The sequence below is a fragment of the Triturus cristatus genome, chromosome 4_1 (assembly GCF_964204655.1).
Source record: "Triturus cristatus chromosome 4_1, aTriCri1.1, whole genome shotgun sequence".
In the NCBI taxonomy this organism is placed as follows: Eukaryota; Metazoa; Chordata; class Amphibia; order Caudata; family Salamandridae; genus Triturus; species Triturus cristatus.
In genome coordinates this window covers 888,498,405-888,521,891 of record NC_140585.1, presented here as the reverse complement: position 1 = coordinate 888,521,891, position 23,487 = coordinate 888,498,405, and the positions used below count along the sequence as shown (strand labels likewise).

The 23,487-nt window shown below is 46.1% G+C and overlaps 1 protein-coding gene across 1 annotated transcript in view; it reads left to right on the top strand.

The window, feature by feature from the left end:
- Positions 1-23,487, top strand: part of STRIP2 (striatin interacting protein 2) — a 253,346-nt gene that overhangs the window by 190,597 nt on the left and 39,262 nt on the right. Inside the window, exon 18 of the mRNA XM_085653636.1 lies at positions 5,140-5,206. Within this exon, the coding sequence (XP_085509762.1) occupies positions 5,140-5,206 (67 nt within the window). The remainder of the gene's footprint in view (positions 1-5,139; positions 5,207-23,487) is intronic.

Sequence of the window (23,487 nt, the reverse complement as noted above, 5' to 3'; positions counted from 1 at the left end):
AACCACAAGAACAGAAGGAACCAAGGCCTCCCAGACCAAACCGGAGCCTCCAGGACAAACGAGGCCCGACCCAGTTCGACCTGCAGCAGGACCCTCGGAATCAGAGTAATCGGTGGAAAAACACACAGCAGGCCCCCTCCCACCAGAAGGACGGAGCAACCACCCTCCAGACAGCAACCGACCGAACCAGAGAACAAACCTCACCCAAGGCGATCCCCGGAGACGTAAACAGGTCCACCACCGGGACCCCGAGCCAGGCCAACAGGCCACCAATCTGGAGGACCCAAGGCAGTTTCCAAGACAGACTCAGGACCAACCGCTCCCGGGACACAGGGCGAGCCCTGCAAGAGGCCCCGAACCACCAGCCATCAGGACAACTCCTGGCTAGGGGCCACACCCCCCGGAAACAACAGCTCACAATCCAGAGATGCCGGATCTCCAAGTCCCAGGGCAGGACACACCAGGGGGAACAAGCGCCAACGGGCCCAAGGAATAATCATCATAGCAGCCGACAACAGCCCCTGAACATGGAGCCGCCGTTGAGCAGTGGAAGACTGAGCCCCCAACAACCACCTCAGTTCACGCAACAGCGCCAGTCCGCAGGTCACCGACAGGAACACCTCAACCACAGTGGCTCTGAAAACCCCCCAACGAACAGAAGTTCCTGAGTGGGGCAAAGAATGGAATTCTCCAAGCCTAGAATCCACCCAAACCAACGAAGAAGCCATCAAACACCCAGTGAAAAAGTCTGAGCCGGAAGGAAATAAGAGGAAGAACAACAAACCGTTCAAGGAAGGGTACACCTGGATCCCCCAAGCACGCAACAAAACCACCAAGGGCTCTAAAACTTAAGCAAACACCCCAGGAGACACAGACAGCCCAAAAGGCAATACCCAGAACCAGTAATGAACAAATCCCACACCGAAGCGTAGGACCCACCCTGAAGCCGCGTGTACCGGCATATGAAAGTAGGCGTCCCGGAGAACCATAGAAGCCAGGAAACCCCCCACCGACAGGAAGGGAAGAAACTACCGAAGAGACACCATAATGAAGGAACGATGAGGGAGGCACACGTGTACAACCTTCACAACCAGGACAGGACGGTAGCCCCCAAATGGCTTCTGGACCAGAAACAGGATCGAGGAACCCCCCCCCCCCCCCCCCCCCTCCCCGTCCAGACACTGCAAACTCACAGGCACCCACAACACAGCCCCATCAGAAACTAAGTCCCGAACACCGTGAAATAGAGCCCGACACATTGCCAGAGAACCGGGAACAGGGGCAGCACAGAACACATCCAGTAGCCCAGCCCACCAAGGAGGGACTAGAAGAAGAGGAAGCACCCCGCCGACCCCGGGACATGTGGAAGGAAGGGACCCCCTTGCCCCGTTCCACACTACGAAAGGGCTGTGCCGCCAACTCGAATGAAACGCCGCCCAAAGCCCGCTCACAACCCGCAAACTTCCCATACCGAGAAATCGGACCAGAGCCAACAAATTATTGTCCTCAGCCGTCATACCAATCAAGGCCTCCAATGGATTCCCAAAAAGTATAGAGCCTGCGAAGGGGAGCTCCATCGTGGCAGCCTTTCGAGCAGCACTGTCTTCCAAGGCTAAAGTCACAACTGCCACTGAGCAGCAACAGAGGTCCTAGCCCCTGCCGCCGCTGTACCAAGGGAATTGAAGGACAAAACCACCAGGAAACGCAACTGCAGTCCCACCACGGAAAAAGATTGAGAGGGAACCACATCCAGCAAGAACTGCACAGAAAACCATGACAGCCATACAGTAGCGACTGAACCCGAAAGCGGGGGCAAGTCGCAGACCGAACTGCAAGACCAGAGGCAGCAAAAGCCCGCTTCAAGGCCCTTTCAACCCGCATGACCACAGGAGAAGAAGGAACAGCACCCATGGACACCACCAGGCACCGAGATGCCACAACAGCCAGCAGGGATCCACCATCACAACAGCCAGGAAACCTCAGCGAACCACAGTAAAGGATACCCCTCCACCAGAAACCGGGGAAAACATGTTTGACAACATCCTTCTACTCCCCCTCTAGCACATTATTCACAGAGTTTAGGAAGAGGGAGGCCTACAAGTCCCATCAACGGGTGATTGGCGAATAAAATCTACTGACTTTCCACCCCCCCAAGGACCTAGGGAACCCAAACCGCCCGAACACGTAGCAGAACACCGCAAAGCCTAGCACCAGGTCTCATCCGAAACCATGTCCGGAGCCATGTCAGCAGAGGCATCTTGCACATGACACTAGGGAAGGAGCAACGGAAGACCCAGCAACCCCCACCTCCCCCATACAGCGGGGCCCACTCACACCCAAACCACTCGACTCCACGATGTGAACAGAACAGAGAAACCAGCACCCAACAAATCACCCCAGACCAAGCAATGCAAGATCCATAAGTGCCAACCAGGGAACGCCAAACCCCAACAGGACAGTAGGCCGGCCCACCTGGGACACAAACACCAAAGAAACGGCCAAAAAGGCCCCAATCGGAAGGAACATGAAGGAGCCCAGAAGCCCCAGCCACAGGAACCAGCCCATGCAAACCACGGCCATATAACATGCATTATAACCGTAGCACAGAAACCACAACAACCTAAACACCAGGATTTGAACACATATCCGTTGGAGTGAGAGTCAGAGACCTTAACCACAAGGCCACAGAGACACATTGTGCAGGAAGTACATGTCAGAGAAAACTGACTCAAATTACCGCAAACCCTCCACCAGGGCACCCCCCCCCATGTATTAACAAACAAAAACGCTCATTTGAAAGCACAGGCAGCCCTCGTACGATCGGGCACACACTGCTCCAAAAAAAACCACGATGTTTTAAATTTGAAAGCAGAAGTTCAAATTGTGCCGAAACCCAGGATCTGAACCAGGGACCTGTCAGATCATCAGTCAAACGCTCTCCCAACTGAGGATTTCAGACTGCTTGGACAGGGAGCGTCACGTGGCAGGTTAAAGAGGCCTGGGGTGAAACCAGGGCCACGCAGCCTTGGAATACAGTGCCCTGCCTTTCTAAAGCACCGGCCCGAGCTTGTGACACGAGGCTCAGACCATTATGCAGAAACAGCAGGAAGAAAAACAAAAAGGGAAACACGGGCTCGAAACAAGACGAGCACCGAGCCCCTCACACACACCTCTGAGGAGGAGCCAAACCGCCACGCCTCTGGCGCGCAGAGAAGCCAGCCGCGCCCAACACACCTCCACTCCCTCCCCAGATGTTCCCGCTAGAGCAGGGAACGAACCTGGAAGAGGAGAGGCTGCAGCAGGGAGTCACCACCCCACACCACGGTCCCGCTAAAGCAGGGACTCAAACGTACATGGAATGACAGGTACTTGAGGGGATTAAACGGCCGCCGAGCAGACCGTTTCACACTCACCCGAAAGGAGGCACAGGTCCAGCACCCCCCATGATGAAGTTGACAGGAAGTTATTCCGCAGAAAAAACAAACAGGATGTGGATGTGTGGGTCACAGAGTTATATACCTCAGGGTATGGGTGTGGCCTGGAGGGAAGGGATGGGTTTTTAGTTGCTTTGGAGTTTCTGGTGGGAGGAGCTATGCTCATTAGTAAGGACTTGGAGGGCTGATGAGGAGGTAATGAAACATAAGTCCACATCTATGCTAAGGGTGGAGAAGCCTACAAATAACTGAGTGAAGAAGTGTTTTTTGTTTTTCTTAAGAGTAGCGGCAATGCGAGAAACGGGATCTATGGCTTGACATAAGCTAGGTTGACCAAGGAGTCGTTTTTTACCATCATCTTCTTCCTGTGTTTGCATATTCCCCACTGTGGATTAGGCTCGACGGAATTCCTTACTTTTTGTTTGAAAACGCAATAAAATGAAGGCTTTCACTTTAGGTCTTTATAGATGCAGTTTATCTGTAGATTGCATTTCCACTTCTGCTGTCTGTCCCTGTTTCATCACCTCTCTCTCTCTCTCTCTCTCTCTCTCTCTCTCTGCTCCACTTCCTCTATTTTAACACAACCTCTACCCCTTACCTCTCTCTTCCTCTTTTTATAAATATATCTCACCTCTGAATCCCTACCTATCTCTCCACTTCACAAGTGTCCAAGCCACCCTCTCTCTATACATCTGTATCAAACTCACCGCTCTTTTACACCTGTCAACTCTCCTTCTACCCTTCAACAGTCTCCCTCTACATTTTTCGTTGAATCACTACTCTCATTAAGTTAGATGTTTTTCTATACCGCTTATCATATTTTGCTCTCTCTCACTCTAACTTGCTTCTCTATATGCTTCTTTCTACCTCTTCTCTGTACTTGTCTACCTCTTTAGCTCTCTAACTCGTCTCTCTGACATATCTCTCTCTAGCGCTACCCAATTCTCTTAGCAAAGTCAGAAAGTCGGAGGCTGTTGTCTAGCCAAATAAGTTTACACATAGAAAGAAGAGAGGATGGCTAAGGCACTGGTAGGGAATTAAAGAGAAAATTACCAGATTTCACCTGATGGAATAGTGAAAACCTTTGCTTTGATTTTCACTGTTGCAGTGAGGAGGCCAGTTGTAAAGGTGAATTTATTTGTGATTAAACCCAACTGGCGACCAAAGCAACAATTTCAAGCACTGTGAATATACCTTATGTTAATACTATGTACTAGTCATCTAAACATCCTCCAATGTTATCCTTATCGTGTCTTTCCTACAATGGGATGAATAAGCTGGTTAGACACTGACTTCTTAGTAAAATATTGCTGTTACAACACAAAACATTCTACATCATAACACAAAAAGAAATGGCTTTATCAATGCCTTCTCAGGCTTTCTTTGAGTTCTATTTGGCTGGCAGACACCAGACAGATTGAGTTTTTGGCTCTTTTTGATCGCTGACGTTACTGAAAGTTTAACATATATTTGAATATTGGTTGGGATTGCAATGGCTTGAATTAGCTGAACATCGGTAATTAAGGCAAAGATGCTCCTAGCAAGTGGCCCCAAAATGTTCTTGCCTGGGGCCCCACAAATCCTGGAGGTGGCTTAGCAGATATATGATTCCGAGTAGCAGGCAGCGCAAACTTCGCATTGTGCTCCCGCAGGGCACCTGGAAGTGCTTTCGCTTTGACCGCATTTTGCTCCATGTCTTTCACAGTATCTGCATCCTTGATTACCCATACTGCACTGCCCACGAGCTGCCGGAACTGACTGCGGAAAGTCTGGTAAGAAGCACCCAAGGTTAACAATCTAATGCCAATACTGACAAAACTGATAATTTGGGCTTCGGTATAGTGGATACAAACAGAGATACACTCACAAGGTAAATGGCCCTATGCAGAAAGGTCATTCAGGGATAAATCAGCAATACACGCACATAGATGAGCAGACATGCCAGTGCCATGCACAGGGAACATCACACACATGCGGCCACTCATTCACATAGACCAACAGAAATATAAGGACACACACGCGCGCACACACACACACACGTCGAGTTTTCAGTCTGTTCATGTGTAACACTCATATTTTTAGCATGCTTATGTGTCATATTTTAATGCATTGTCTGTGACACTTTGAGTGACACTTAACCACAAGTAGAGCTAACCATTTATGAAAATACATATCTAAAATTAGTCATTTTTTGGTAATATAAAGGTTTTAAAACAGACTTAAAGCAGCTCTAATAACAGACTTAAAGCAGCTCTAATAACAGACTTAAAGCAGCTCTAATAATTATGAAGTGCAAATGCAAGGAACCAAGCAGTTCATGTCCAACCGCCAGCCCTTGGCACCGTGTGTGCATTCCCTGCGCTGTAGGGTTTCTTAGTTGGATCGCAACTAGTACACAGTGTGCACAAATAGAAGCGTAAATGGGATGCAGGGATGGGCAGCGGCTCCTACACTGTGTGCACGAATAGAAGTGTAAACATTAGTTCCTGAGCAGGTGCAGGTTTTAATTTAAGACCGATATTGTCAGGCCTACAGTTGAGCCAGCCAGACCTTCAATGCTTCACTGAGGTTCAGCTGCACCGACCCTGCTGCAAGGCAGAAAAGCAGCACGCGCCCTCTTTGCAGGAAGAGATGGTTGGATATCTATGACAGGCGTCATAAACAGTAGAAAATCTCTGTCACCCACCAGTGACAGGAAGACACCCCAATATCCAACAGAGACAGCAGGAATGTACTGACGTCCATCACAGACAGCACAGGGAAGCCCTCCACCTGAAGATGAAACCCCAGGCATCTACGAAAAGTCACAGCATAGTTGCCCCATTTAGTCAAAGCCAGGGGAGACTTCAAGTCCCTTCTTTAACTGGCAATGGGAGAAGTAACACTAGAAGTGCTCTTGGAGACAGAAGGTGTTCATCCTTCAAGACATGGGGCTATTTGGCAGCTAGGTTATAGAGCCCACCCCCCTTCCTTCTAACACTCTTACATCCTGATTGGATGGTGTTTACATTGAATTCTAAACAGAGATACACAGAGATTGAATGGTGCTTCCCTGTCTCAAAGTGAATGAGTTTCAAATACTGGTGATAATTGTTCCATTTGCTTCAGTTTGTAGAAACCTGTAGGACCTGGAAACATTTAAGTATTGTATTAGTCGTACCAGATAGGTTTTATCGTCATAGTATGATTCAAGGAGCACTGCCAGACAGTCATTATTTTTTTACACCACCATTTTATTGGTTTATATGAACAAAGCATATCCATTCATGCTACACACCAAACCTATGTATAGTGTATTAAGTTACCTACCTGTGTAGCATCATCATCTAACAGAGAGGCACGCAAAATGGTATCCAACACAGCTGTCAAATGGGCACATGTTGAGCGTTTAAGTTTTTAGCCTGTTCTGAACTTTTAGCCAACGTGTTGGATTCTGGGATATATAGTTTCGATTTTACCAGCACATGATGGCATTTATGTGCCCAACCTTTCAAAATACTGATGCCTAAAATGCCATGACTGACTGAAGACATCATATGGAAGCTGCCTCTTGCTACTTACAATGTCTCATGAAGGACCCACAGCACAATTTGTGGTGAGGATGAGAGGTTGAGTCTAAAGTAGATTGTATGTAAATCTTGTGAGGAAATTCTGTCATGGCTTTTGTAGTAACAAGGAGGTGAAGTAAATTATTCACATAATGGTCTTCACAGAATGTCATTTATCAGCCAAACTTTCGCCTGCTTCCCTCAACATTCTAAAGCAGGGCGTGGCGCTCGCCACACGCGCACACACACACACACACACACAAGGGTGGATGAAAGGAGCGATGCAAGGGTTAAGTGACTCTATCAAATATTATAACACAGTGAAATATGTTTAGCATGACATTACATCTTTCCCTTTTATCAACAACTAGTTCAATACGTAATCTTTGAATCTGACAGGTGGTACAATTGTTCTTTCAGTCATGACAGTACCACTAGGGTTGGCTGCAATTGTAGAATAAGAAACATTGGAAGAATTTCCACATGTGCCATTAGCATTGCTTGTTCTGCTTTGCTCCCTGTCGTTGGCATTTTTGATAAACTCAGATACACTACCATGAACAGCTTCATGGCTGCCCACTGGTTCTTGAATAATAATGGCACCGACATTTGATCCATTCCACCACTGGCCATTATCTAATAAAACAGCAGTGCCTTTGGTCTTAATCACACGTCTGGGTTCACTGTACGTGCTCATATTAGCTCCTTTTATAGGATATTTCACTCTCACCATATCACCAGCACTCAAAGACATCTCCTTGTCTACATTGCTAGCATTGTAGTTGCTGCACATGTGATTTTGGTGTTTGTCTACCAAGCTTCTCAGTTTGGTCTCCTTTTCCTTCATGTTCTCCTTTTTCTACTTCTTCCATGCTAAAGACTAGTATGGTTGCAACTGTGTGATGGCTAATCTACCTCTGAGCAACTCGATGGAAGTTCTGCCTGTTGTGTTGTGTTGTGTGGAGCAATATGACCAGAGATTGATTCTAAGGGCCACCTGTATGGGAATATGACACATTAATGCCATCTGAATGGTTTCCTTGATTAGGCGATTGGCCGATTTTACCTGCCTATTGCTTTGGGGGTGATACAAAGATGACCGTATATGTTCAATGCCATTTATTTTCAAGAACGTAACTAGTTCTTGGGACACAAATTCCACTCAATTATCAGAGATTAACTGATGAGAGAAGCCCTCCCTACAAAACAATTCCTTCTGGAATTTTACCAACTCGGAGGTGGTGGGTTGTGACTCAAAATTAACCTCAATCCACTTAGTGAAGTTGTCTACTATAACAATGGCATAACACATTTCTGGGAGCAAAGCATTTATCGGTCCAATAAAGTTGATTCTGACCTTTATCAAGGGGCCTTAAGGCACCTCAGCAGATGACATGGGGCATCGGTGTGTGGTCATGGTGTTATCCACCTTGGCACAGGCTGAACAATGACTGACAAACATCTCAACATTACGATCCATGAATGGCCACCAATATCTTTCCTTGAGCTTTTATTTTGTTCCTGCCATGCCGATGTGGCCTTCATGTACGAGGGATACTAACTTTCACCTTAGGGATGTGGACCCAATCAGTGTCTCACCATGGAGAATGACTTCATCAACAATGGTGATGTCGTCTTTTATTTCCCAATATGGTCTTAACGCTTATTACAGTATTTTTTATTTCGGCCCTTCTTTATTTATGTAGTTTTTTTGTTTCTACTAATACATTGGCATTTCTAACAGCCGCCATCCACTGATGGCTAGTAACAGCACCATTGCATTCTTTACAATCAAACAAACATGCAGCCAGCAAATCATCGTCATCCTCATCTCCCTCACAATCTGATTCACTATCACAAGGGGCTTGCAACAGGTAGTCAGAGGAAACAGTCACTCTGCCGTAAATGTGCTCCATCATAATCTGGTACTCTTACAACTTACATGCTAACTTAGTTATTCTTGGGGTAGGTTTACTAGAACCTTTTCCTTCCAAAATGCTGACCAACAGCTTATGCTCTGTGCGAATGATAAACTTCTTGCCCCCAAAGGAAATTTTTTAACTTGGTAACCGCCCAGACACAGGCCAGTGGCTCACGTGTAATCACTGAGTACTTTGACTCTGGACCTCTCAGCTTACATGATGCAAATGCAATACTTTTTTTCCCCATTTTCTGGTTTCCAGCTGAACACTGCCCTCAACCCAATCTGGCTGGCATCCATAGTTACTATACTTTGCAATTTCTCACTGAATGACTGCAGGGATGGTTCTCAATTTATGTCATTCATGCTTTGCTCACATTTTTCATCCCATATTAACTCTGCATCTTTCTTTATCAATTTCTGAAGAGTTTCTATCTTTATGGCATATGGAGTGAAATTCACACATTCCAAAATATGATGAAAGTCCTTCGTTGTTGGTTAGTGTTGGTGACTTTGAGTTTGCAGATATCAAAGACGGCTTTGGCCAAACCCCATATTCGTCAATGAGATGCTCAAGTTATTCAACTGTTTCTCTGAGAAATTTACATTTGTCTTTCTGTAATGTTAGACCAGTGTATTGCACCTTTTGTAAAACATTCCGTAAAATAGACGTGTTTTTACTCTGTTTTTATGTAAATTAGTATGTCATCTTGTGAGAAGTTGGCCTGGTATATGATGTTCACTAGTTAAAGTGACCACCTTGTACCATGCCAAGCAACCCTTATGGTGTGGTTGTAAGTCAACCTTTTCGGACTAGCTGCCCTAGTGGTAGCGTAGGCTAAGCAGTCTTTGAGGCTAAACTCGTTAAAGCGTGTTAAGCAGGCTGTTTTACCATATGTAACCCCCTTTTATACCAATGAAAGGACACCACACAGATATATATTCAAAATATATATGTATTTATTACTCACAGTATCCCCTAGACTCTTTATGAGCACAGGAGCACAAATCGTTAAACAAGACAACGTTTATAATATACAGAAGTTGCACTTTATATGGATGGGCCCTGGTGGCCACTCAAACCATATACTAAAATAGTGGTATAAGTACCACGAACAGGAAAGGGAAAAGGCCTAGGGCCTCTAGAATCGCTGGGCCTACAAGGAGCTAACTTCAGTTAGTGACCAGGAGGTCCACGGGTCGCGTGTGCAGTGAGTAAAGTCACACGCGTGCTCCCATAGGTTTTCAATGGGTGCGTAAAAGTTACAAAGTTACTGCAGAAAGGATCTTCCGGGTGGACTACGATCTTAAGATTTGAAACACAGGCACTAGAGATGATTCTCTACACTTGGGCACCGGAGTGCCAGCTTTACCTCACCCACAGGAAGCGGGTGCATAGGTCTCGAAGTACGTCGGGTTTCTTCTATCGATTCAATGGAGCCTGATGACAAAGATGCTGCAGGCGGTCGGTCCAGAAGAGATGCGTTGGATCCAAGGATGGATCGGAGTTGTAGAAGACCTGAAAGCAGAGGGGACAGTGTTCACAGTCACTAGCCAGTGACCGGCGTGGCACCAGGTAGGTACCAGGCGATGTCAGGTGCAAACAGTTGTTGAGGGGTAGCTTGTCTCCGCAGCCACGTGGTCCCTGAAGGTCGACGACGTCCAGGAGTCGGTTCACGAGCTGTCCCATGCAGGCTCTCGCTGTCGGTTGTGTCGGCGACTCAAAAGAAGCAAACAAGCCTTGGCAAAGGCAGGAGTCGTGGAAAGAGATGTAAGCTGATTGTTCTGACCAGCAAGGTCAGAGGGGCTGTTCTTTTGGAGAGCAGCTAGGGCCAGTCTGGAGCAACCAGACCAGCGTCGTTGATTTTCAAATAGGTCGCCAAAATGGCCACTAGCCAACGGGCCAGGGACCGGGCAGGCGCGTCGAGATGCAAAGTGCAGAGGGGCCCCACGCAGATCGTGGAGATGCTGGAGGGCTCACCTTTGGTGCAGATGCTGCTTGGGTGTTGGGCTTCTCAGGACCCAAAGCACAACTTGGAGGGAGCCTCTGTCGTTGCGCTTGCAGCTTGTCGTCGGTCGTCCAAGATGGCTGGCTCCACGTGTCTCGGTGCCTCCACGGGTTCCTTCTTTGCAGGGACTGTGGATCGGGCGATGAGAGGTCTGGAGGTCCAGTTCTTGTCGGGCTCTGGGCTCGGGCTCCGGCAGGAGGCGGCGGCAAAGCAGACGTTGGATAGCTGGTTGGTGCTTGCGTTAGCAAGATGGTCACTCCCTGACCATAGGGGAGATTTCCTTCAGTCCTCTGTGCAGCAGAGCGTCGAAGTTCCCGTCTTCTTCTTGTGGTTAAGTTGATTCCAGGATGTCTGAAGTCTTAGGACACAGCTCCTACCTTTAAGCGGATTCTAGAGGCCGGACTACCTGCTAGGTCCCTCCCTATGGGTGGGACCAGGAAGGGGGGTGGTTACACCCCCAATCCTTTGTCCAGCTCGCCCCAGGTCCGGGGCTGGTGTGCCCCAGGACCGGTTTGAACTGGCATATGCACCGAGGCTCCTTGTGAGCCTCAGGCATGTCTGATTCTATTGAAGCCCTACCTGACCAATACACAAAATCCTGTCTTGGGTGGTGCATGCACCTCCCCTGGCAGGAAACCCTTTGTCCACGTCTCCCAAGCTGGAAGGACTCCCAGCAGCAGGAGGGCAGACTTGTGTCTGTGGTGGCAGCCTCCATTTTGTGGAGCTGAGGCTATGTCTGATTTTACCCGGGTTTCAGGTACTGTACATGTCGTGTCCCTCTAGAAGGGTGGAATGCTAGCCCCGTCACCAGAATTGGCGAGGGGTTAGTATTCCAATTCGTATGACACCTTACTCGACATGTTTTGATAAAGCCAAACCAAAGATAGCATTTAACCGCGAGGTTCATAATGCACTTAAGAGTATATGGTATGGCGATATCTGTAAACAGTAAAAGGAAGTGGTTCCGATCACTGCAGACAGGCTCAGCTCATGCCAGAGCACCATCTCACATGAAACCAAGCACTCTGCCTTCAGGATTGTTAAGGCCTGCCATAGGAGTGACTTATAGGTTAATATGTGTCCCATTTAAGGTTAGGTATAGGTATACTACACCTAAGTAAGAGGTGATTACACCAACTTACCCCAGCTGAGTGATCAGCCAGTTGTGTCAAATTGTTAGGCCCGGCCAGGGGTGGCATAATACATGCTTCAGCCCCTGGTAGGCCTTAGATACACCAATGCCCTGGGTACCTAGTGTACACTGGTACAGGGGCTCACAGGGTGATCCAATTCCAATTGGTTATGCACCTATAGTGCATAGTGTTAATTTAGTAGAGAGAACAGCAGGCTGGGGGTCTGATTAGCAGGCCCACAGCCTTAATATGTCAAAAACCAGTGAAGCAAAAAGCAAAAATTTGGGGATAGCAGACCCTACTCTCCTACACAACCCCCCCCCCCCCAAACGCAGGGACATTAAACTAGCCTTGACCAGTCTCGTCTTCCTGTCCTAAGTGGAAGTACCTGGAGAGACCATCTGCATTCCCATGGTCAGTACCTGGCCGGTGCTCCACTGTAAAGTCCATCCCCTGTAGGGAAATGGACCACCTAAGCAGTTTGGGGTTTTCACCCTTCATCTGATTTAGCCACAAGAGGGGCTTATGGTCGGTCTGAATCTTGAAGTGAGTGCCAAACAAGTATGGCCTCAGCTTCTTCAGGGCCCACACAACAGCAAAGGGCTCCCTCTCAATAGCTGACCAATTCTTCTCTCTGGGGGTCAACCTTCTGCTAATAAAAGCAATGGGTTGGTCTTGACCATCTACATTAAGTTGTGACAGCACAGCTTCCACACCCAACTCAGAAGCATCTGTTTGGACAATAAACTCTTTGGAGTAGTCAGGACTTTTCAGGATAGGTGCAGAGCACATGGCCTCCTTCAGGTCATCAAATGCCTTTTGACAGCTTACTGTCCACTGAACCTTTTTGGGCATCTTCTTGGATGTCAGATCATTAAGAGGAGTCACAATGGACCCATAGTTCTTAACAAACTTCCTGTAGTACCCAGTCAAGCCCAAGAAAGCTCGAACTTGAGTCTGGGTGGTTGGAGGAGACCAGTCCTTGATGGATTGTATCTTACTCTCCAGTGGTTGAACTTGGCCTCCACCTACAAGGTGGCCCAAATACACAACCTTACTCTGCCCTATCTGGCACTTAGTAGCCTTGATAGTGAGGCCTGCCCTTTGCAGAGCCTCAAGTACCTTTTTCAGGTGGATCAGGTGATCCTCCCAGGTGGAGCTAAAGACAGCAATGTCATCAAGATATGCTGCACAAAAGTCATCCAACCCAGTAAGGACTTGATTCACCAGCCTTTGGAAGGTGGCAGGTGCATTCTTCAGACCAAAGGGCATCACCAAAAATTGATAATGCCCACCTGGGGTTGAGAATGCTGTTTTGGCCTTGGACTCCTCAGCTAATCTGATTTGCCAATAGCCAGCTGTCAAGTCAAATGTGTTAAAAAACTTAGCAGTAGCTACCATTAAAACGCACCTTTACTCAGGAAGTATGGCCCTGGAAAATCAGACAACATTTAAACTGTATTCTCTAACTTCCTTTCAACACAAACTGTAGCTATGTGTCAACACGGCACTGATTGAATTCTTTGAAAGCAGCACAGAAAACAATAACAAATCAAACTGTGGGACCATCACAAAGACACAATATAATCATCATGTACCATTCCTCTATCCATGTATGCATGTGTGCATCAGCATACCTTTCAAGTGACCTGTGTCATGGATCACACTTGAAGCTTGGCTTGATATTTTACGTAACTGACATTTGGATTTGTGGATCTTGATGGATTTTGGGTCATGCAGTTTTGTTTTACTAATAAGTGTGGGCTTCAATATCCCAGCCTGGAAAACACTTATTAGTCAAACAAACACAGCTCCCACACTTGTGACAGGTTCACTTGTCAGCTGTAGAGGTGTGCATATGTTTCAGAATGTGAGTTGTGTTCGATGGTATGTGTGCCTCTGTGTCTTTGGTTATCTGTACTAGTGTACATGCCTATATTGTATTGTATTGTAATTGCATTTATATAGCGCTTACTACCCCTAACGCGGCTTCAAAGCGCTTTTTCGGCGAGTAGCACGCTACTCCGGAACCCATAGAGGATTAGTGTTGAATTAGTATAGTGAAACATGCGAGTAAAATTATTTTAAGTGGTGGATAGGTTAGTCAGTTATTTGGGTTCGGAAGGATAGCAGAAGGATAGAAGAGGGAAAAAAAGGTTTGTATTTATATAGCACTTTTTACCCCTGATCGGGTGTTGAAGCACGCTACTCCGGAAACCCATAAAGGATTAGTGGTGAATTAGTATGGTGAAATATGAAAGTAATTTGAGTGGTGGATATTAGTCAGTTATTTGGAGTGAGAAGGATAGCGGAGGGATAGAAGGGGAAGAAAGGTTTGCATTCATATAGCACCTGTTACCCCTGATGGGTGTTGAAGCGCTATTCTGGAACCCATAGAGGACTAGTGTTGAAAATTAGTATAGTGAAATATGAAGTAATTTGAGTGGTGGATCTGCTATTCAGTTTTTTGGATAGAGAGGGGTAGGTGGCGGGATAGAAGAGGGAAAGAGGTTTGCATTTATATAGCGCTTGCTACCCCTGAAGGGGTTTTGAAGCGCTTTATTGGTGAGTAGCACGCTACTCTGGAACCCATAAAGAATTAGTGGTGAATTAATAAAGTGGAATATGGAATTTGAGAAGTGAACATGTTAGTCTGTTATTTTGATTGAAAAGGATAGTGGAGGGATAGAAAAGTGAAGGATTTGGATTTTTTATTTTCTTTGTTTTTAGGTCATAGCAGTAGGAGGAGGCTTTTTGATGAGTAAAGGGGGTTTTGGAGGGGCAGAGGGAAGAGTTTTTATAAAGGTTTGTTTTGGGGGATCGGTATAGTAAAAGAGGTGTCCGATGATGCAAGGAGGGCTAGAGTAGGAGAGAGTCTAGAAAGGGTTATTTTGGGGATCATAGTAGTGGTATGGGGTTTTGAATAAATGAGAGAGTGGATGTAGAGGATATATTGATAGATGTATAGGGTGAGAGATAGGGTAGTGCATTGGAAAGGGTAGTAGAAAGAAGTTTGAGATGGGTCAGAAAGTTGGGTTAGAAGATATATTGAGAGAAGTATAGGCTGAGAAATAGGGTAGTTTATTGGAAATGCTAAATTAGAAGAAAGTGATAAATATATAGATCCATAAGTACATTGAAAGTATATAGATGCATAAAGGAGGTAAGTATATGTAGATTAAAGATATTGATAGAGGTACAGGATGAGAAATAGGGTAGTGCATTGGATATGCTTTTTCAGGAGAAAAGTAACAGACACACTGATCCAAGTACATGGAGGTACATAGATGCACAATAGAAGCAAGTACATGTAGACTAAAGCTGATTTTTTTTTTTAACAACATTATTATTCTACATGTTTTTACAAAGCAATACACAAAGATAGGTACATATCTATAGTGAAAATAAATGCTAATATGCAGAGGGATATGCTGTAAATTTCTGTTTGCGTATGGTGCTTATGTGGGGAAGAGGCAATTCTTGAGTAGTTTTCTGAAGATAAGGTGGTTGTCGGTGGATCTTACGTTGGGGTAAAGAGTTCCATAGTTTGGCTGCTTGAACAGAGAAGGATGTGCCACCTACGGTATTTTTCTTGTATCTTGGGATTTTGAGGCGAGGTGCCACTCTGGAGCAGAGGTTCTTATGATAAATGTGTTTGGTGATTTTATTCCTGATGAAGAGCGGTCCCATTCCATGTATTGCTTTGTGGGTTATACAAAGCAGCTTGAACGTGGATCTTCTGGCAACCGGTAACCAATGCAGGGCTTTCAAGGCAGGTGAGATGTGGTATCGCTGTTTGATATGCAAGAGTAGTCTGGCAGCCAAGTTCTGAATCCTTTGTAGTCTTTTCATGGTTGTTAAAGGTGATCCGTGGTAGAGGCTATTGGCGTAATCGAGTTTGGACAGAACAAGGGAGATGGTAGCTGGGACCTTGTGTGGAAATCCCAAATGAGGGAAAATTTGTCGCAGAGTTTTTATAGTGGCAAAGCTTGATCTTGCTAGTTTGTCCACTTGGGCATTCATCGACAGCTTGGAGTCCATGGTCATTCCGAGGTTTCTTACTTCCTTCGATACTTTGGGCGGGGATCCCACTTCATCAGGCCAGGCGGCAAGCGTGTCCTAATGTTTCCAATCACCACACGTGAGTATTTCCGTTTCGGAAGCATTCAAAATGAGATGGCTCCAAGTCATCCACTGATCCATGGCTCTGAGACAACTTAAGATTGGGGATTTTCCAATGTCTTTGGGGCATTTCAGTTGAAGGAGTATTTGCGTGTCATCTGCATAGTTATAGCATGTGATTGATTGATCAGTACCGGTAATGACTTCATGTAGATGTTGAAAAGCATGGGCGAGATGATAAAGCCTTGAGGGACCCCAGCTTTTGTGGAGTACGGTTTGGACGAGAAAGGTGGGGAATGGATGACATTAGTTCTGTTTCGAAGGTAGGACGCGATCCAGTCTAGAGCAGTTCCCTCTATGCCGGCTTCATAGAGTCTTTGTTTCAGAGTGTCACGGTCAACCATGTCAAAGGCAGCCAAGAGATCCAAGAGGAGTAGCGCAGCAACCCTGTTGCAGTCTACTGTATTCTTCAGGTCATCCCAGATGGCAAGGAGGGCAGATTCAGTGCCTCTCCCCAGACGGAAGCCTGTTTGGAAGTCTGAAAGCATGTCATTCTCTTCAATGAATTGTGACATCTGGGCGAACGCTGCTCTTTATATCAGTTTGCTCAGGTAAGGTCCATTTGTAATGGGTCTGTAGTTGTCAGGGTTCAGTGGGTCCAAGTTTGTTTTTTTCAGTAAAGGGTGTATGTGTGACTTTTTGAGTTCTTCTGGAAATATTCCGGTAGTTAAGGAATCGTTGATGATTCTTCTTACTGGAGTGGCAGCAGAGGTTGTTAAAAGGATTGTCTTGAAAGTCTGTGGTGGACAGGGGTCAGAAGGGCTGCCGGCAGGCCTGCTTGCTTTGACCAGGTCCATAAATTCATTGTGTGAGATGTGTTGGAAGGAACGGAGATGCTGGGTTAGAGTATTCTTGGATTGTTGTTTTGTACAAGGGTTAGTGCTGATGCTGTGTTTCTGTTTTAAGTACGTGTCCGATGTGTCTGCTTTGTCCGTGTAATGATTTGCCAGTTTGTCTGTGAAATGTTGTGTAACAGGATGAGTTCCTTCTAGGCAATTTGGTTTGCGAAATTCATTGAGTATTTTAGAGAATTCTTTATTTGCACATTTAGCATTTTGAATTCTGTCTGAATAGTACCATTTCTTAGCTTATTTGATAGCTGACTTGTATAATCTGTTAATTTTCTGTAGATGATGTTTGTCTTGTTTGGCGTTTGTTTTGAGCCAGGTACATTGCAGCTTTCTAATTTGTTGTTTTATGTCTTTTAATTTTATGTTTCTCCAAGGCGCTTTTTTCTTTTGTTCTGTTGTATTGAGTGGTATCAGGATGTCAAAAGCTTCCTGTTGCCACTCATATAGATTTTTAACAGAATTTATTGTTTCCTGATTTTTACTGGATGTTAGTTGTGTTTCTAGGTGTTCCAAATTGAGTTTGTTCCACGGCCGATAGGTGGATGGATGTAAGGTAGTTTTAGGTGAGTCGCTTTGTGTTGTTTTATGTTGGAAAGTAAGCAAGTGGTGGTCTGACCATGTGACTGAAGTTATAGTTTGAAAGGTAACCGGTTCAGTATTAGCAAAAATGACATCTAGGATATGTCCAGCGATGTGTGTGGGTTTGTGGACAATCTGATGCAGGTTCAGTGCGTCTAGGCCAGTGATTGTTTTTGGATGGGTCATATTGGGTTTGTCAAACCAAATGTTGAGGTCACTCAGTACGCATAGGTTGGAGTGTACTGTTATCAGGTTTGAAACAGTGTCTAGAAGTGTGTCAGGGAATGTCGCCTTGCTAGGTGGAGGTCTGTAAAGGAGCAGGAAGTTACAGGAGAAAGACGGTGTAGTATCTCTTTATGGAGATGTCGTCAACTTTAGTGATATGTAATGTTTGCCTGAACACAACAGCTAGACCACCTCCTTTTTTGCCTATACGATTTTGGGTGATCGTTTGATAGCATGGAGGAACGGCATCATGCAGGACTGGAGCCATATCATCTCCCAACCATGATTCAGTTATGAATAGTATGTCTGGTTTTGCATCTGTGAGAAGGTCGTAGATGTGATGTTTCTTTTTAGAGAGGGATCGAGCATTTATTAGTAGACAGTTTAGAGAATAGCCTTTGGTGATAGTGAGACTTTGTTTTGTAGAAGAGTGATCGGCATTGTGTGGGTTTGTAGCAGGTGTGTTTGTAGTGCAGGCATTAGTTGTATTAGGATAGCAATTGTGTAGCTGTTCTGTATCATGTTCCTCATTCAGCATGCTAAGAAGGCATTTTGATGGGTCTGCGTGTGTATGTAGTGGAGACGGTGTTTGAGGGTGAGTTGGTGTGCTGTGTTGTTTTCGTGGTGTAACGTTGTGCAGTAGACATGGAGAAGCACGTCACTTATATTGTTTGTGTGTGTTTAGGGCGGAAGGTGTATGAGCCAGGGGTGGTGGTGCAGCTTGTGGGTCATGTAGTAAGGTTCTAAATTGTCCAATGGATGAGAGGCGGTTTGAAGAGAGTTGCTGTGTTGCTGTATCTGTTTTAGGTGTGGTGGAATAGAGATAGCTTGGCATTGGAGTTTGTTCCTTTGTGTGGTTTGAAAGGTGGGTGTATGTTTGTATTTTGTGATGGTAAGTATTATGAGGTGTTGCACTTTGAAGATCTGGTTATGCTGATGTGTATGATATATTTTGTTTCTGAGGAGCAGTGAAAAGGGGTGCTGGTGTATTTGCTTCATTTAGTGGATTTGGTTGTATAGTATTTTTTATGAGAGGAGGTTGTAAGGTAGAGGGGGTGATGATCTGTTTATCAGTAGAGTGTATGTTGTGTGTAGGAGGGAATGAAGTAGAGGTAAGAGTGTTTGTCTTAGACTGGTTTGTCGCAAGAGTTAAAAAGTGTGGTGGTGTGCAGTGTATGTGTTGTGCATTAGTGTTATTATGGTAGAAGGAAGAGGAGGGTGTTGGTTGGACAAATGATGGAAAGCTGATTATATGTTTGTTAGTTATAAAAGGTGGTCTGTTAGGAGTAATTAGAGCAGGGACCGTGTGTCTGGATGGGATGTAGTTATGTATGGTGTTGTGTAGTGATGAGTGGATTGGTTAGTGGTATAGGATAGAGTTGTTTACTGTTTGTAGGTGATGGTGGGTATGTGTGGTAGTTGGGATAGAAGGGTGAATAGATGTGGTTTGATTGGTTTTTAGTGTATGCCGGTACATTGATTTTTGCATTGGGTTGTGTGTGGTGTACATTTGGTGTCAGTGTGTTATGTTTGTGGATGGTGTGTGTTGGGATCTGAGTTGGGATTCACTGTACATAAGTGCCGGTGCATGTATTGGCTTTGGGCATTAGCACTTTTAAGTGTGTTGTTGTTTGCACATGAAATCTGTAACCGTTTAAAAAAAAATTATATAGCATTTATTTAAGTTTTACAGGATACATATAGCCATTGCAGCTATGCCCCTCCAACATGCCGTACTTTTCTACACAATCAGTAACAGTCCCACAACAACCCGCCACCTCCCTCTGCTCTTGATGTCGTTTCTGAATGCCAGGAAGTCGTCGGGCTGTGCCCCATCCCTCCCAGTTCCCATACTACACACTATTGAATGTCTCAGTGTTACCACATGGTTCTAACAGTCCCTGCTCTGATGTCCGAGACAGTCATTCACGTTTAAAGGTGCAGTTGCGGTCCTCAGCTCAGTCTCTAATCCTTCGTGGTGATCCCTTCCATCCCAGTGTTTCAGCCACCCTGATAACTTACATTGGTCTCCTCTATGTAGGATCGTCCCCCAGGGGCCCCTTCAGGCCTGCCAACATGGCTGCACCTGCTTGTAGGTCATCTTCCAGGTTTTCATCCTGTTTGGTGTGTTTCATGCAAATCTCTTCTTTGCCGCCCATTTAGCGATGTCTCGCATCTCAGGAGCTCTGACCCCATCCACTTTATAGCTATGCAGCGTTTTGCCAGCAGGAGGCCTGAGTAGCTTACATTTCCTGCTAAGCTTTATATTTTCTGGTGAGGTGACCAGCCTCAAAAGAACCTGACACATCGTAGGGTGTAGAGTCCAACCGGTGGCTCTATTCATTGTCTCCAGTACCTCCTGCCAATAGGAAGTCAGGGACGGGCAATGCCATACCACGTGTAGGAAGTCCACTACGGGTTTCCCACATCAGCCAACGCCATCTGTTCAGGCACTGTGTATAGCGTGTAGTGTTTTGGGAAAAGATAGGTCTGATGTACGTAGTTGTACTGTATCAATTAAAATCTTGCATTAGAGCTGAATGGCTTCACCCCCTCATGTACTTGTTCCAAGCCTTTAATAATCAACACGAGAACTACTCCACTCAATAGCCTTCATAATCGGTAATATATCCAGAATAATGGGGATATAATATTCTGGATATATTACTGATTACGAAGGATATTGAGTGGGGTAGTGTTCATGCTGATTATTATTGCCTTTTGCCTGGTTGCTTCCCCCTTGAATTGTGTATTTTTCAGGAACCCTCTTATGTTTTTTAGGTCTCGCCTGACCCAGCGCATGCACTGGTCTGGCGAGACTTATTGAGAGGGCTCCAAAAAGTGCTACCAGGCCAGCCTCGAGCTACAGTGCATGTGCGCGGGCGCGCGCACCGCGCTTTACCGCGATTACTTTCACTTTCGCGGCCGCTTTGATGTTTGATCGTGATCGTGATCACTTTCACCTTCGCAGCCGCACGGCCGCTTTGCATAGCCAATAGGTCTCGCTTTTGGTACCTTATAAGTATTTAGTTATGCAACTGTTGCATGGCTAAACACTTATAAGGTCCCAAAGGCGAGAACTATTGGCTATGCCAATGCCTTCTTTACTTGTTCCAAGCCTTTACCAGTCCTGGGTTCGTCAAGCGGCATCTCCCATTTTGCATGTATTTGGAGTGACAGTCCCTGGAGACCGGCTCGCAGTGCTCGGTTTATGTTAGATATCAATTTACATACCCCCGCCATGGCTAGCAGCACTGCCAAAGTATGGGAATGTGGCAGCTCCTTCGAGAAGCACTACCACAACTCGCGCGCCGTTGCAGATATCTTTGCGTATTGCAAATATTGTCCCGTCCCCAGTGCAAAGGATGCTGTATCGTCCTCCCACGTAATGAACTGTGTTCTGGGGTACCGATCGTTCAGTGTACCACAGCCCACATCCTTTCATTTTTGTACCAACATATTCCTGGCTATCTTGAGGAATGGCTGGAAGGACAATAGTGGCATATCTGGTACATACGGGGCCAGAGTATCACTCTTGTGACTTCCGCATCCAATAGCCTACACAGTTGGCATATAATTTTGGGCATGGCAGAAGGCTACCTTGCCCCCCATTAGTGAGACGGGCACCATGGGAGCTGCGCAATAGTCCCTGTTCCCAATTGTCGCCAGGGACCAGCCAGTGGATAGCATGCTGCAGATGCAGTGCCATGTAGTAGAGCTCTAAAGTGGGGACTTCTAAGCCCCCTGTTCCACAAGTTCTCTGTGAGCGTGGCCAGCCTGACTCATTTTTGCTTGTTTGTGCACAGTAAATCAATGAAGAGGCTATCAATTTCCATGAAATATAAGCGAGGAATCTCATACAGAGTGCCCTGCAGAGCATACAGGCACTGTGGCAGCAGGCTAATTTTCAGTATGGCCACCTTACCCATCAAAGACAGAGGAAGGATCCCTCCAGAACCGGACCGATGTCCGCGACCCGTCCACCACCCTGCCAATATTGAGATTCAGGAACATCTTCTCCATATGGATAATTCTGATCTCCAAGTATCTCACACTGTCCAATCACCAGGTGAGCCACAGGTTTTGGCATAGGAGCGAGTGTCCAATGGGCCTGTTAAATCATGAAAATCTTAGATAGTCTCTTAAGGTTCAGGGTATTAGTAATCCAGTCCTCTAGGAACAGTTCAGCCAATTGCCCCCCTGCCTTCTCCGGAAACCTCACAAATCTTAGATTATTTTTTCAGGACCGCCCCTCCGCATCCTCAATCCTTTCATCCAACCGGACCGTCAGCTGCAGTAGAGTTCGCACAGTGCAACTTAATGTGCTCATTTCTCATAAGTCCACCATGTTTTCCTCTGCCGTGATGACCTGATCTGCCATCTTCGGTGGGTCTACTTGCAGGAGGTAGACCTTAATCGCTACCAAGTGTGGGTCCTCCAGTGCACCCCAGGTGCTGCCGTCATCTCATAGAGAACCCAGTGGAGTCAAGGCCCCATCAGAACTACTAGTTCAGGCTCTGTGGCCGAGTTGCCACCAGAGCAGGCCTGGTCCCGTGTAACAATGCGGGCACTCCCTCTCAAAATCCAGTCGGGTGTCCAAACTCCCCCTCCGCCCTAGAGGCAGTTTCTTTGCCTGCTCCTGGTGGTCTTCACGGTTCTGTGTCGTCAACAGGACCAGACTTCACTCTCCCCAAAGGCCTAATGCAGTCTCTCCCCTGCAAAACGTGCTTCTCCTAGGCCGTGCAGAAGGGGTTTACCTCAAGTATTCCTGGCTCCAACCTGGCCATCCAGCTGGTATTCCGCATTCCATCGGGCAGGCGGACCACCTGTGAGAGGGGTGGGCCCCCTCTCTGTAATGAATGTGCTTTTCACAAAAAGGACACACCCAAACCCAGCACTCCCACCTGGGAGGCAAATTTATCACTGCGCCTTTTAAATAATACATGTTTGCACAGCACTCCCACTCTGGAGGAAAAAAGACAAATTCAGGTGCATTTAACACAAGTTTATTAATGCAATATTTTAAAAAGATAGGCCAAATATATCAGTAAATGCAGATTCCCTAATATCAATGAACTACAATGAGCAATTAAATGAACAATTGAAATAAAATGCAGTATGTACAGGTAGCAAAGAGTAGAAAATATATACACAAATGGTTAGCAACACCTCACCGACTGAAGTTGCATCATCCTGCCAACTCAAGCTTTCGGAAGCCCTGCTAAAGCCTAGGTAGGAGTTTCAATCAGGACTCAAGTTCCGTCACTGCCACAGCAATACATCTATTCTGTGGTGAACTTCCACCTGAACCCCGTCGGCTCCCAGCTTAAATATCAATACTCAATATGAGGCGAAGCTTCTAGAAAACCTCGCCCCCTTCTCATTAGAAAAAACCGAGCTGGCTGGTCCCCGTCTGCGTCAAGGCCAAGACAGAGGCAGGCCAAGCTCCCATGGTTTGGCCCTGAGGCAGAGTTGTACATTCTACAGATAATATCCAGTTCACTCTGGTCAGTGAGGAGCGAAAAAAAAGTGAAGAGCACAAAGACCTTGAATATGAATCTGTTGAAATGAAGACACTCTGAAGCGGGTAAAGTTCAAGCGTCTT